At 39.0% G+C, this 12,113-nt stretch overlaps 1 protein-coding gene across 2 annotated transcripts; it reads left to right on the forward strand.

Annotated features, from left to right (window-relative positions):
- Window positions 1-1,499: 1,499 nt before the first annotated feature.
- On the forward strand, window positions 1,500-10,600 carry LOC131190034 (uncharacterized). 2 transcript variants are annotated; one of them, XM_058166869.1, is made up of 3 exons: window positions 1,520-1,642; window positions 2,216-2,269; window positions 4,189-10,600. In XM_058166869.1, exons 2-3 carry the CDS (start codon window positions 2,261-2,263, stop codon window positions 6,265-6,267), a joined length of 2,088 nt encoding a protein of 695 aa, XP_058022852.1. In that variant the 5' UTR covers window positions 1,520-1,642; window positions 2,216-2,260; the 3' UTR covers window positions 6,268-10,600. The 2 variants fall into 2 exon arrangements, with proteins under 2 accessions (XP_058022854.1, XP_058022852.1); XM_058166871.1 differs by lacking the exon at window positions 2,216-2,269 and having other exon boundaries at window positions 1,500-1,642.
- Window positions 10,601-12,113: the final 1,513 nt, after the last annotated feature.

Raw genomic sequence — 12,113 nt, forward strand, 5'->3', positions numbered from 1 at the left:
CACAAAACATCAAAGCACTTTTGTGTTCTGCCTTTTCTCCTACTCTCTCAAATTGGTTTTGAAACTGGAATCTGCTTTAGAACTTTACCCATCCAATTGTATATCATCTGCAAACGTACACAGCATGCACCATTTTCCTCCAAGTCATCATTTAAAAAATAAAGTAGGAGACCCAGGACTAGTAGCATCCTTCCTAATCCCTCTTTCCAAGTTGGTGGGGGGGGGGGAATTGCCAATCACTTAGCTAAACTGGAGCAGAAAAATGTGCAGGAAACTGACTCGGTCCTTGCCAGAAATGGATGTGAAAGATTCAGAGGAGAGGGAGGGGGTAGGAGAATAGGAAGAAAAAAGAAAGAAAGAAAGAGCCACTATGCCACCATTGCTTCTATAAGTGTTAATACCACTTTATAATGCCTTCGTAAGGCCACACTTGGAATATTGCATCCAGTTTTGGTCGGCACGATGTAAAAAAGATGCTGAGACTCTAGAAAGAGTGCAGAGAAGAGCAACAAAGATGATTTGGGGACTGGAGGCTAAAACATATGAAGAACGGTTGCAGGAACTGGGTATGTCTAGTTTAATGAAAAGAAGGACTACGGGAGACATAATAGCAGTGTTCCAATATCTCAAGGGGTGCCAGAAAGAAGAGGGAGTCAAGCTATTCTCCAAAGCACCTGAGGGTAGAACAAGAAACAAGGGGTGGAAACTGATAAGGAGAGAAACAACTTAGAACTAAGAGAAATTTCCTGACAGTTAGAACAATCAATAAGTGGAACAACTTGCCTGCAGAAGTTGTGAATGCTCCAACACTGGAAATTTTTAAGAGAATATTGGATAGCCATTTAATAATAATAATAATAATAATAATAATAATAATAATAATAATAATAATAATAATAATAATATCAGAGTTGGAAGGGACCTTGGAGGTCTTCTAGTCCAACCCCCTGCCCAGGCAGGAAACCCTACACCATTTCAGACAAATGGCTAGCCAACATTTTCTTAAAAATTTCCAGTGTTGGAGCATTTGTCTGAAATGGTGTAGAGTTTCCTGCCTGGGCAGGGGGTTGGACTAGAAGACCTCCAAGGTCCCTTCCAACTCTGTTATGTTGTTGGAAAGAAAGAAAGAAAGAAAGAAAGAAAGAAAGAAAGAAAGAAAGAAAGAAAGAAACTGACTCCCCATTTTAGAGGTCCAGAGCTGTATTTATAAAACCAGAAACAGTTTTGATTTGAAAGGAAGAACTGTTTTGTTTTTAAACAGAGAGAGAGAGAGAGAGAGAAGAGAAGAGATCTTGAAATGACTTCCCATTTGGAGGTCCAGAGATGCATTTATAAAACCAGAAACTATTTCGATATGCAATGCCCCATTTTAAGGGAGGATGCAAATGGCCTCACGAGCTAACCGGGGTTCGGTTAGGGTTCTGGGTAAAAAAACAACAACAACAGCCTTTAACTACCCAGGCTGATCTCCGAAAACGCTTGATTTGCAGGAATCGCCGCAAATCAGAAAGTGAAACTAACAAGGCTGCATAAAAAGGAGTCGCGGCTGCTTGAACTTCACAAGCGTCGCAGAGACTCGCAAGAGCGAATAGCCAATTTTGACTCCCGTCCAGTGTGAGCTTCAAAAGCAAACGTTGCCCACGTGAGTCTCTCTTTCGTGGGGGTGGGGGTGGAAGTGTTTTTATGGTGGTGCTCACGGCTTCTTTTAAAAACAGAGGAGCGTCCAGAAGGTTGTGTCCTTAAGGGAGCATAAAATTGCCCTCTCAGGGGTGTGGAAAATGCAGAGTATCGCGGGGCAAAGCCAAGAGATGGGCTGATTTTCTGGTTAGGGACGGTGCACTCAATGAAAGCCCAGTGAGGGGTGGGGGTGGAGACAGATTGTGTAGTGGAGGAGCGGGTGTCCTCACATGAAATGGGGGAGACCCAGGAAACCAGGATTCAGCCGGGAGCTGAAAATTTCATGTCACTTGCTCCACAAGCTGATGTCAAAATTCATATTTTCAGCAGTAGTTCAAAACTAGCTGAAAAGGTCATTGCTGAGCTCCAAAAAAGGTTTGGAAGCAGACTGTGGAAAGAAGATAATCTAAACTTTTTTCTCTCTTCACCTTCCCTGAATTCACAGAATAAGGTGTCTCTAAAAAGGGTATTGCCCCCCCTTAAATCCCACCTGTGGATGTATTTTAACTCTAACTCAGTTGTATTTTAACTCTAACAGATTCCTGGGTGTCAGAGCGATCTCTTGAATCAATATCAGAAAGGAATGGAAGAGGTCAGAATAAACAACACAGCTCCTTTGCTTATCTCCTTTATGCATTCAGTTAATACTTAACTATTTATTTATTAAACGTATAATAAGCCAATAACGTATAATTATCTCGGGGAAGGGGGGGAACTTAGCATTGAAAGAAGTGAATGTGTTTCCAATTAATGTACTGGAAAGCTTTAATTTGTCTGTGAAAATATTTGGATACACAGGTAGCTCTCAACTTACAATCACAATTGAGCCCAAAATTTCCATTGCTGAGTAAGACGGTTATTAAGTGAGGTTTGCCCCATTTTACAATCTTTCTTGCCATGGTTGTTAAATGAATTGTTGCAATTGTTAACTGCAATGTTAGTAACACTGTTGTTAAGTGAATCTGGCTTCCCCGTTGATTTTGCTTGTCGGAAGGTCACAAAAAACGTATGAAATGATGAGATCATGTGCTGGAGAAGGGGGGAATGCTGAAATGTGTGAAAAACGGTCGTATCAGTGGTGGGTTTCAAAAATTTTGCTACCGGTTCTGTGAGTGTGGCTTGGTGGGTGTGGCATGGCATGGCTTGGTGGATGTGGCTTGGTGGGCATGGCAGGGGAAGGATACTGTAAAATCTCCATTCCCACCCCATTCCAGGGGAAGGTTACTGCAAAATCCCCATTTCCTCCCAATCAGCTGGGACTCAGGAGGCAGAGAATAGATGGGGGTGGAGCCAGTCAGAATTTCTACTACCAGTTCTCCAAATTACTCAAAATGTCTGCTACCGGTTCTCCAGAACTGGTCAGAATCTGCTGAAACCCACCTCTGGGTCATATGTCACTTTTTTCAGTGTTATTGTAAGTTTGAATGGTCCTTAAATGAATGGCTGGAACTTGAGGATTATCTGTATTTGTGGTTTTACTGTGGCATTAAAGATTATCATGTATTCTTTGAAGAATGAATATATCTGAGACTTCAAAATTTGGTTAAACAGAATTGGTCAACTCTTAATCTTTGAATAGATTTTGCATTGCCAAATCAGATAATAGGTCTCTGTACAATCTTGGTTTAATTTGTTGTTCAAACATTGACTCTAATGATTTGAATAACTACGGTTTCACTGGGCATACTAGGCAAGTAGAAAATATTACTTGTATATTGGTCTGCATTTATTTTATTTATAGTTTCTTTTTTTCTTCTTTTAGCTTTACTGTTTAATTTTTTTAATCATATAACTATTTTCAGTTATTTAGATTGAAGTATAACAATGTAGTTAGTATTCATTCAAATACTGGTAAAACAACATGTAATAAGCAACATTTAATTAATGTTTATTTAATTAATATTTGATTAAAATTTCCTCTCCAGATGTATTGGATGTTAATTCTGCAAATTTCTAGTGAATGTGGCCATTGGGTTGACTCTGGAGCTATAATCCAACATTTCTGAGAAAAGCAAGCTAGGAACATGTGAACAAAAGTTCAGAAGTGAATTTCTAAATCTAATTCATGAAAATGCAGCAAGTCAGGCCAATTTAGCAATGTAGGAGATAAGCAGGCTGAGCCTGAAGGAGGGGCCAAGCATGTCATCAGCCTCTAGTCCCTTAGTGCCCATAAGAGATCCAAGTCCAGCTATCCTTGAATTCCATTGATCTTTATCTACCACCAATTTGCCTTAAGCATTAGTAATTTAGATTCTTGTGGAGAGCGTTAGCATGCAGTAAAGTTGTAAAATTTCAACCACCTCAGCTCTTGATTTCCTGTGCTTGACATGGATATTTCTGAAAAGGAAATTGGTGTCAATAAAAAAGTTACGAGTGTATTATCCTGGATGTGGCAAAGTCTTCTAGAAACTCTTAAGGTCCCTGGGATCTTTTCCAACCCAGGAATTCCAAAGACTATAATTTTGACCGTTCAACCTTTCCTCTTTTTGTTTTTGTTTTTGATTTATCCAGGCCAAAATGGCTGTCCAGCCGAAAAGTGCACTTGCTACAAAAGCAGTAATGAACATCAGCAAAGCAGAGGAAGTCCGAAAAGAGACAGAATTGATGATGAAGCCCCATGCGAACTGGGAGGAGTATCTGATGCCTGGGCCCATCTCCATCGCCATCTTAGGGGAGCTGGCTTGCATTGCTGCAGCACAAGGAGACTTTGCCATCAATCTTGCCCCACCCCAGGGAGGCTACAAATATATGAGGTATCCGGACTCTTTCCAAGCTTCCCTGATGCAGGTCAGCAACAGTGGTTGGCATGCCTTCAGCATCGCCCACAAAAATATGGATGCCATCCGGCTCCTTTCTATGAGCGTCCCTGAGCAAATCAAGATGGTCATCAAGACCTTATTCCAGGATGACCTAACCTTGATAGATGCCTTGCTCCCTGGACAACTATCCAGCCTGAAATCGATTGCAAACGAATGTTCCTCTTTAGCTAAGGCAGTTGACAATAAGTTCAATGACGTCATCTGCCTGATTGGGGAACTCTTGGAAGTGTGTACGAGTTCCAAATCGCAGTACGAAAAAGGATTGGCAGAAACCAAACGCGCCTTGGAAGACCTGAAACAGAGGAAGGCAGCAGCTGAAGATGCCCAGGTGAAAGCAGAGGAATATTACAAAGAAATAAAGAACAGAGTGACCGAAACATTTGATGATTACAGAAAAGCGGTTGACAGCATTCCTACCGGCTGGAATGCTGTAATTCTGGAATTCACTTCGACTATACGAGAAACCTTGACGTTGCCAGTTGCCAGCCTGATATCCATTCTCAGCTTTAAGGAAAATATATTGCCTGTTCCAATCCACAGCAGAAATGAGGGAGACGATGAAAGTGAGGATGACTTTATAGCCATGAACAACATCTGTGGCCTGTCAGCTCAAATGCTGGCATTGGTGGACGCTCTTCAAACCATGGTGGACGATGAAGGTAACATTGACATGGATGTCCTCTACAATAAAAAACACAACGAAATCAAAACGGTATGGACCAAAAAGAAAGCTCAGCAACTGTTAGCAAAAATAAAAAAAGAAAGAAAGTGCAGCATGAAAAAATTGGCAGTGAAAATATGTAATTATATAATAGATATTTCCAGTATATTAACTGAAGTGGTAGCATCAGGGGACATAAACAAGAAAAAACTGATAAAGAAAATGGGCGTTCTCTCAAATGATATTGTTGTTTTCGATAGCAGAAGCAAATCCTGTAACCGCACATCCCCTTTTGGTCCCATGGCGCCAAATATGGCCAAATCCCAGAAAAACGTTCAAGAGGGGTCGACGTCAGCGGTGAAAAACAGTGTTTTGAAAATAGAGCAAACGAAAGAAATGCTGAAGATGAGCCAAGAAGAATACCAGAAAAGTTTTGACAACTTAAAGCAGCAAAATAAGGATTTGCTGGATGTGCTCAGTGAAATGAGGAAATGTGAAACAAAGGAGATTGATTTTGAAAAAGCCAAACAGATGCTGATCAAAGGCCTGGATGCCATGGGAAGGGTGAAGGAGCAGTGGGAGAAAATGGTGCGCTTCTTCCAGATGATCTCCAACCTCATTGACTCCTGTCTCAATAAACGCCTAACAGAATTTGTGAAATCAGCTGAAGATCTGCCCAAAATTCCAAATTACTCCCACCAAGACTTTGTCATAGATATGATCTACAAACAGGCCTTCAATGCATCCAACATAGCTAACTTGGTGCACATGATATCCGAGACCTACACCGAGGTGTCTTCAAAATACCTAATGGATAAAGTGGGCAGCCTGAGTAGGCTTATTTCCATGGACCCTTCCGATCCCCAATTCCGAATTAAGCTTATCGAACTAAGAGCTGGCTGTGACAGTGCCCAAGAAGCCATAGAGGACCTGGTCATTAAGCAAAAGAAAGAATTCGAAAATAATATCCTTGCCAGAGTGGCAAAAATCAATTCTGAGCTGAAGGCTGTCTTGCCAGAAGTGCCCGAAGCAGAGAGAAAAGCTATTGAATATAATGTGCAAAAAGGGATGAGGGAAATCACTCTGGATGAAGAGGATCAATTTATGTAGAGTTGTCTTTCAACCCGTGAGGGAAATGGAGGCTGCCTAGGCTCTTCGACATTGTATTTCCCTCAGAATAATAGAATGTAAATTGGGCCATTCGGTCATCTTGTACTTGGTAAAACCAGAAAACCAAGAAACAGAGATATTGCGGTCAGGAACCTTTCAAAAATTATCTTGGCCAACTATTTCTTTTCTTTTTTTTAAAGAAATTTTTTATTTTTTTTCACAATACACAAAAAAAACACAATATCACATCAAACAGTTACAATGTGCTGAAGGGGTGTTTACATATCTTTTTGTGCAATCTTAAAATAAACACCTCTTTCATACATATATCTTATATTATCTTTTCTAACATATCTTTCCTTCTAACCAATGATAAAATAAATCCCATATTTTGTAATATTGCTTATCTTCTTGTTCTCTAATTTCAAATGTCAATTTACTCACCTAATTATTTCATCTTGCAAAGGTAATTTCTCATTTTTCCAATTTTTGGCAAACATAATCCTAGCTGCTGTAAAATCAAGCAATCAGATATTTTACATCTCTAGTATATATCTCAGGTATAATTCCCAACAGAAAGACTTCTGGCTTGAAATCTATGTGTTTTTTAATCATTTTCTCCAACCATGTGTGTATTTTAGTCCACTATCTTTTCGCTTCAACACATGTCCACCACATATGGTAATATGATCCAGTTGTCTGATGACATTTCCAGCATTTTTCAGATTTATCCTTAAACATTCTGGCAATTCTTGTCGGGGGTAATTGGCCAACCATTTCTGAGGTGGGGGCTCATGTTAGCTTCTACTAAGTACTTCTATTTTCGTTTCTTCTTGATGCACCAGTTATCTCTTCTCTCATATTCTCTCAATTTTTATGGACCGATACCTCTGCCTGCTGATCTGCTAGCTGGTTTGTCTACCCTACCATTTCTCTCTTTTTTGGGCCATTTCTAATGGAGGAAAAGCTGAAGTGTGTCACGTGTGCTTCTCTTTTTACCATAATTTGTGTGTTTATGATAGAGAAAAGGGTTGGAATATGTACAGTAAGTAGCTTGAGATCTATATTAAAAGCATGATGTCCAATTTCATTCATTGCTATTAATTCTGTTGTCATTGCAGGTTTCCCTCATTTTTGAAGTGATGGTACAATCAAGTATGAATCTCTCTCTCTCTCTCTCTCTCTCACACACACACACACACACACATCCATGTGCATACATTAATGCGGGAATGAATAGAATGTCTACGTTTTTTTTCCGGGGTTGGCAATTTTAGGCCTTTATTTTTTGGGGAGATGCTTATCAATTAACAGAATAATAGAGGGACCTTGGAGGTCTTCTAGTCCAACCCAGGAGGGTCCAACAGCCTGATCTGTCATCTCTTACAGAGATGAGTGCTTGGATTACTATGCCCACTGAAATATAAGTGATAGGTCCTCAGTCTTCCCGGCTTCTTGAGTCCTCCTAACATCTTTTCATATTACTGTTGTCGATACAGCTCGTGAATGGTTAGATTCTAACAACCACTCCTAATTTACTTACTGCAAATGAACAGCAAATATTAAGAACAAGGGATTTTTAAATTTTATTTTATTTTTTAAAGAAGGAATCTCTTCATCAAAACCAAATGGTAAAAATGTACCGAACGAGGAAAAGAGTGCCAGCTTAGAGAGATATTCTTCAAGTACTTTTAGATGGTGAGTTTCCAGGAGATCAAGAGAATGAGGTTGACCGATCATCCAGGATGAACAGAGTAATTAAATACTTAACTTTTGGGCTAAACCAGGGGTGTCAAACTCAAGGCCCATGGCCCGCATCCAGCCTTCAGGGTGCTTAAATCGGGCCCACAGGGCTGGCCTGAAAATATCAAAGGACTGGCTTGCAGTGCCTCTGCCGGCCAAAACAAGCCACATGTGGCCTCCTTATGGCCTGTTTTCGGCCTCCCCAGCCTCCAGCAGCACTCTGCCAGCCAAAAACGGACCACGCAGAGGCCTCGCGGGGCCTCCGCATGGCCCGTTTTGGCTGGCAAAGTGCTGCTGGAGGCTGGGGAGGCCAAAAACAGACTGTTCAGGGGCCTCTGGAGGCCTCCATGCAGCCCGTTTCTGGCCAGCAGGGTGGTGCAAGAGGCTGTTCAGGGCAAAAATGGGGTGGGGGGGCACACACACACATACCCCATGCCCCATTCTGGCTGGCATGGTGCTGCAGAACGCATCTGTCCAACCTCCCCCACCCCATCCCGCCAGCCCCCAGAGGAACTCTACAATGCTGATCCGGCCCTCAAAGAAATCCAGCTTGACATCCCTGGGCTAAACAGTCCCAAATAAGAATTTCTTCTCTTCTCTTCTTTTATGTGGTTAATCATACAATTACTAACTACTAATACTCTGTTTTTTTATATATGTAATCTTAAATCAGCTAAATAAGATTTTTTTACTTTTTCCCTGTCAGTTGTTACTTTTACATTTTACTATTTGTCTCTTTTATTGATTCTTTAGAGTTTTTCTATCACGTAAAAGAACTATGTTAATCATCTGAAGTTATTAAACATTATACTAAACAGCTATCCTACATTACTTGCTTTTATGCTAAAAACAGTCAATAAATGTCTATTCTCTAAAATTGCCCTGGGTTTAATATCTTGTTAAGATGCCCGATCATCCTCAAAAGTTTTCGTAGTATGGATTGTACATCTAAATTACTGAAAAAGTTTCACGATGCTAAATTTTTATGCGCCAGGACAAAATGTGAGGCTATTATTAAATCAGTATTTAAAAATTATTGTGACAAAATACTTACAGAAAACTTGGAAACTGCAGCACTTATAACAGTTTTATCTGATGCATCCAATCATAATGAAACTAAATTGTATCCAACGCAGTGTAAGATATTTTAATGTTACCAAGGGCATTCAAGTAAAAATTTTAAATTTCGAATCCGTTGAGGACGAAACTGCTGAAATTTTGTCAAACCATCTATACAGAGTAATAAATGAAAACAATTTGAAATCCAGAGTTGTTGCACTAACAGCTGATAATACAAACACAAATTTTGGTGGGTCAAGACGCAAAGGAGTGAATAATGTGTATGTAAAATTACAAGATTTACTGCAAAAGAAAATACTAGGAATAGGTTGTAATGCACATATTTTGTCAAATACAGTCAGCATGGTATCATGTGCCATGCCAATTGATGTAGAAATAATAACTACAATTTATTTGTATTTTATTTGTTTTACCATTCGTATGGCTATTTTAAAACAATTTTGTGAAGAAGCGAATGTTCAATACAAAAAACTTTTAGGATATTCAAAAGTTATAAAAGTTATAACACCTGCTATAGAGCATGTTCTACAATTATTTGAACCTCTCCGTTCATATTTTTTTAAGTGTAGACAAATGTCCTAAAATCCTGGAATCGTTTTTCAATAATGAGATAGCTGAGATATTAATATATTTTGTACATAATCAAGCATCTATTTTTCACAAAACGATTCAAAAGATTGAAGGTGAACACATTTCAGCTACAGAATTAGTCTTAATTTGAATGACTTTTTCCTTCAATATAAAATTCGATTTGAAGAAAAATTTCTTGTTTTAGTTATAAAAAGAAAATTGTCATACTTAGAGGAATCAAATCCGGGCATAACGGAAAAGTTTATCAAAGAAGTGCAGAATTTTTACCGAACATGTTTTCAATATATCGAAGAATGGTCTGAAACAATCATCACAGTTTTTAATGGTGTTTTTTGATGTCATCACAAGTATATTGGACAGATATTGAATCTTGTGTTGAGTTTTTATCTAAAGAAATGCCAGACATTAAAATAGATGACAATTGTCTCTTTGAAGAAATTAGAAGACTGAATATATTTTTAAATTCTGAAAAATTAATACAATGGGAAAATAAACACATTGAAATTGATAAAAAAATGGGTGGAAATATTCAGCCATTTCAAAAATGAACATATTCCATGTGAAAATTCATTTATTCTTCAATTTACATTGTGCTGCCCTGAAACTAATGCAGCAGTTGAAAGGATTTTTTTCAATTGCTAATGATTTTTGGAAAAGTGAGAAATCGAGATTGAATGTTGATGCTCTAGCTGCAGCACTTGCCGTAAAATTCAATACGAAGGATATTTCTTGTTCAGCTATTTCCAATGTGTTGTCAGAAGATGATACATTGACAAAAAATATTCATTCAGTGGAAAAGTACTCATTTAAATAATAATTAATAGGCATGTATTGTTACATAATTGTAACAAATGTTCTTTTATTATGCAATTATCATACAGTGTATTCTGTATTGTTGCAATGAATAAAATGTTTCTTTTATTTACGATATTTTTTTCTTCAATTTATTTGTGTCCTCCTCATTGTAAAAAAGTTGGTCACCTTAATCTTGTTGACTTAACATGAGAGATCAGAATATAGCAGAGTTTCTAAATGTCTATGGAGATTCTCAGTCATCCAGGTCCCAAAGGTGCTTTTTCAAGAGGCAACTGGACTTTCTTGTTTTTCTTTGAAGATGTTTTGCTGAAAAAGTTTCTTGGATGAGAAGCAAAATGTCTTCAAAGTAAAACACAGAAAGTCTAGTTGCCCCTTGAAAAAGCACCTTTAGGACAGCAGAATTTCCAGTTGGGACAACGGTGTGAATATTAGGGGCAGCATACATTTCCACCATCCTGTTTACTAGATTTTGAAAACAAAAATATATGTGGGAAGGAAAAAGTGATAAGGATTTTTTCCTTGATGGGATGGAAACTATAGGATGTTTGGTAAGGAATATTTTTAGTGGTAAAAGTTACAAAAAATAACAATTAGCATGCAGAGTTCTGTAGTTCCAGGTAAGGCTCTCTCACCTGGCGCTTTGTAGGAGGCAGTGGTGATTGATGGAAAGACAAAGTACCTTCGTGTCTTCGGTTTGGAAACAAAGCTGTTGTTTTTAAATAATGGTTAATCCAACAGAAATCAATTTTCCAGCTTCCCAATACACAAGGGGAAATCCATCTCAGTCTTGCATGGCTTGTACTCTGTACACGTAGAAGACAAGGAAATCTTGGTGAAAAATTGGAGGATTGAAGTTGAGGAACAAACCTCAGGAAGTTATACGGTGTGCGAAACTATTGCAAAAGTTCTGAAAGCGCTCTATTTTTTGTGAAGCATTGTACTTTCCATCTGTCAATCATCACCCCCTCCCCACTCTTAAATTCAGAAGAGCGGGGTTGCTTGACCTACAGGAAGACATGGAGCCAGTTTGGTCCAGTGGTTAAGGCACTAGGCTAGAAAGCGGGAGACTACTGTGAATTCAAGTCCCACCTTCATCATGATCAATGATCAAACTAGGACATACAAAACCTTCGCTAGACCAATTCTCAGACAGCTCATCTGTCTGGAACCCACACTGCATATCAGACATTAATACAATTGAGCGAGTCCAGAGGTATTTCACACGAAGAGTCCTCCACTCCTCAACAGAATACCTTATGCCGCCAGGCTTGAAATTTTGGCCTTAAGACAACTTAGAACTACGCCACCTTCAGTCTGACTTAAATGTAATACACAAAATTATCTGCTACAACATCCTACCTGTCAGTGACTATTTCAGCTTCAACACAACAATACACGAGCACACAATAGGTACAAACTTAAAGTAAATCGCTCCAAACTTGATTGCAGAAAATACAACTTCAGCAATAGAGTGGTCAATGCTTGGAATGCACTACCTGACTCTGTGGTTTCATCCCCAAATCCCCAAAACTTTAACCTTAGACTGTATACTGTTGACCTCACCCCATTCCTAAGAGATCTGTAAGGGGCGTGCATAAGCGCACCAACGTGCCTAC

The sequence above is a fragment of the Ahaetulla prasina genome, chromosome 2 (genome assembly GCF_028640845.1).
Source record: "Ahaetulla prasina isolate Xishuangbanna chromosome 2, ASM2864084v1, whole genome shotgun sequence".
Classification (NCBI taxonomy): Eukaryota; Metazoa; Chordata; class Lepidosauria; order Squamata; family Colubridae; genus Ahaetulla; species Ahaetulla prasina.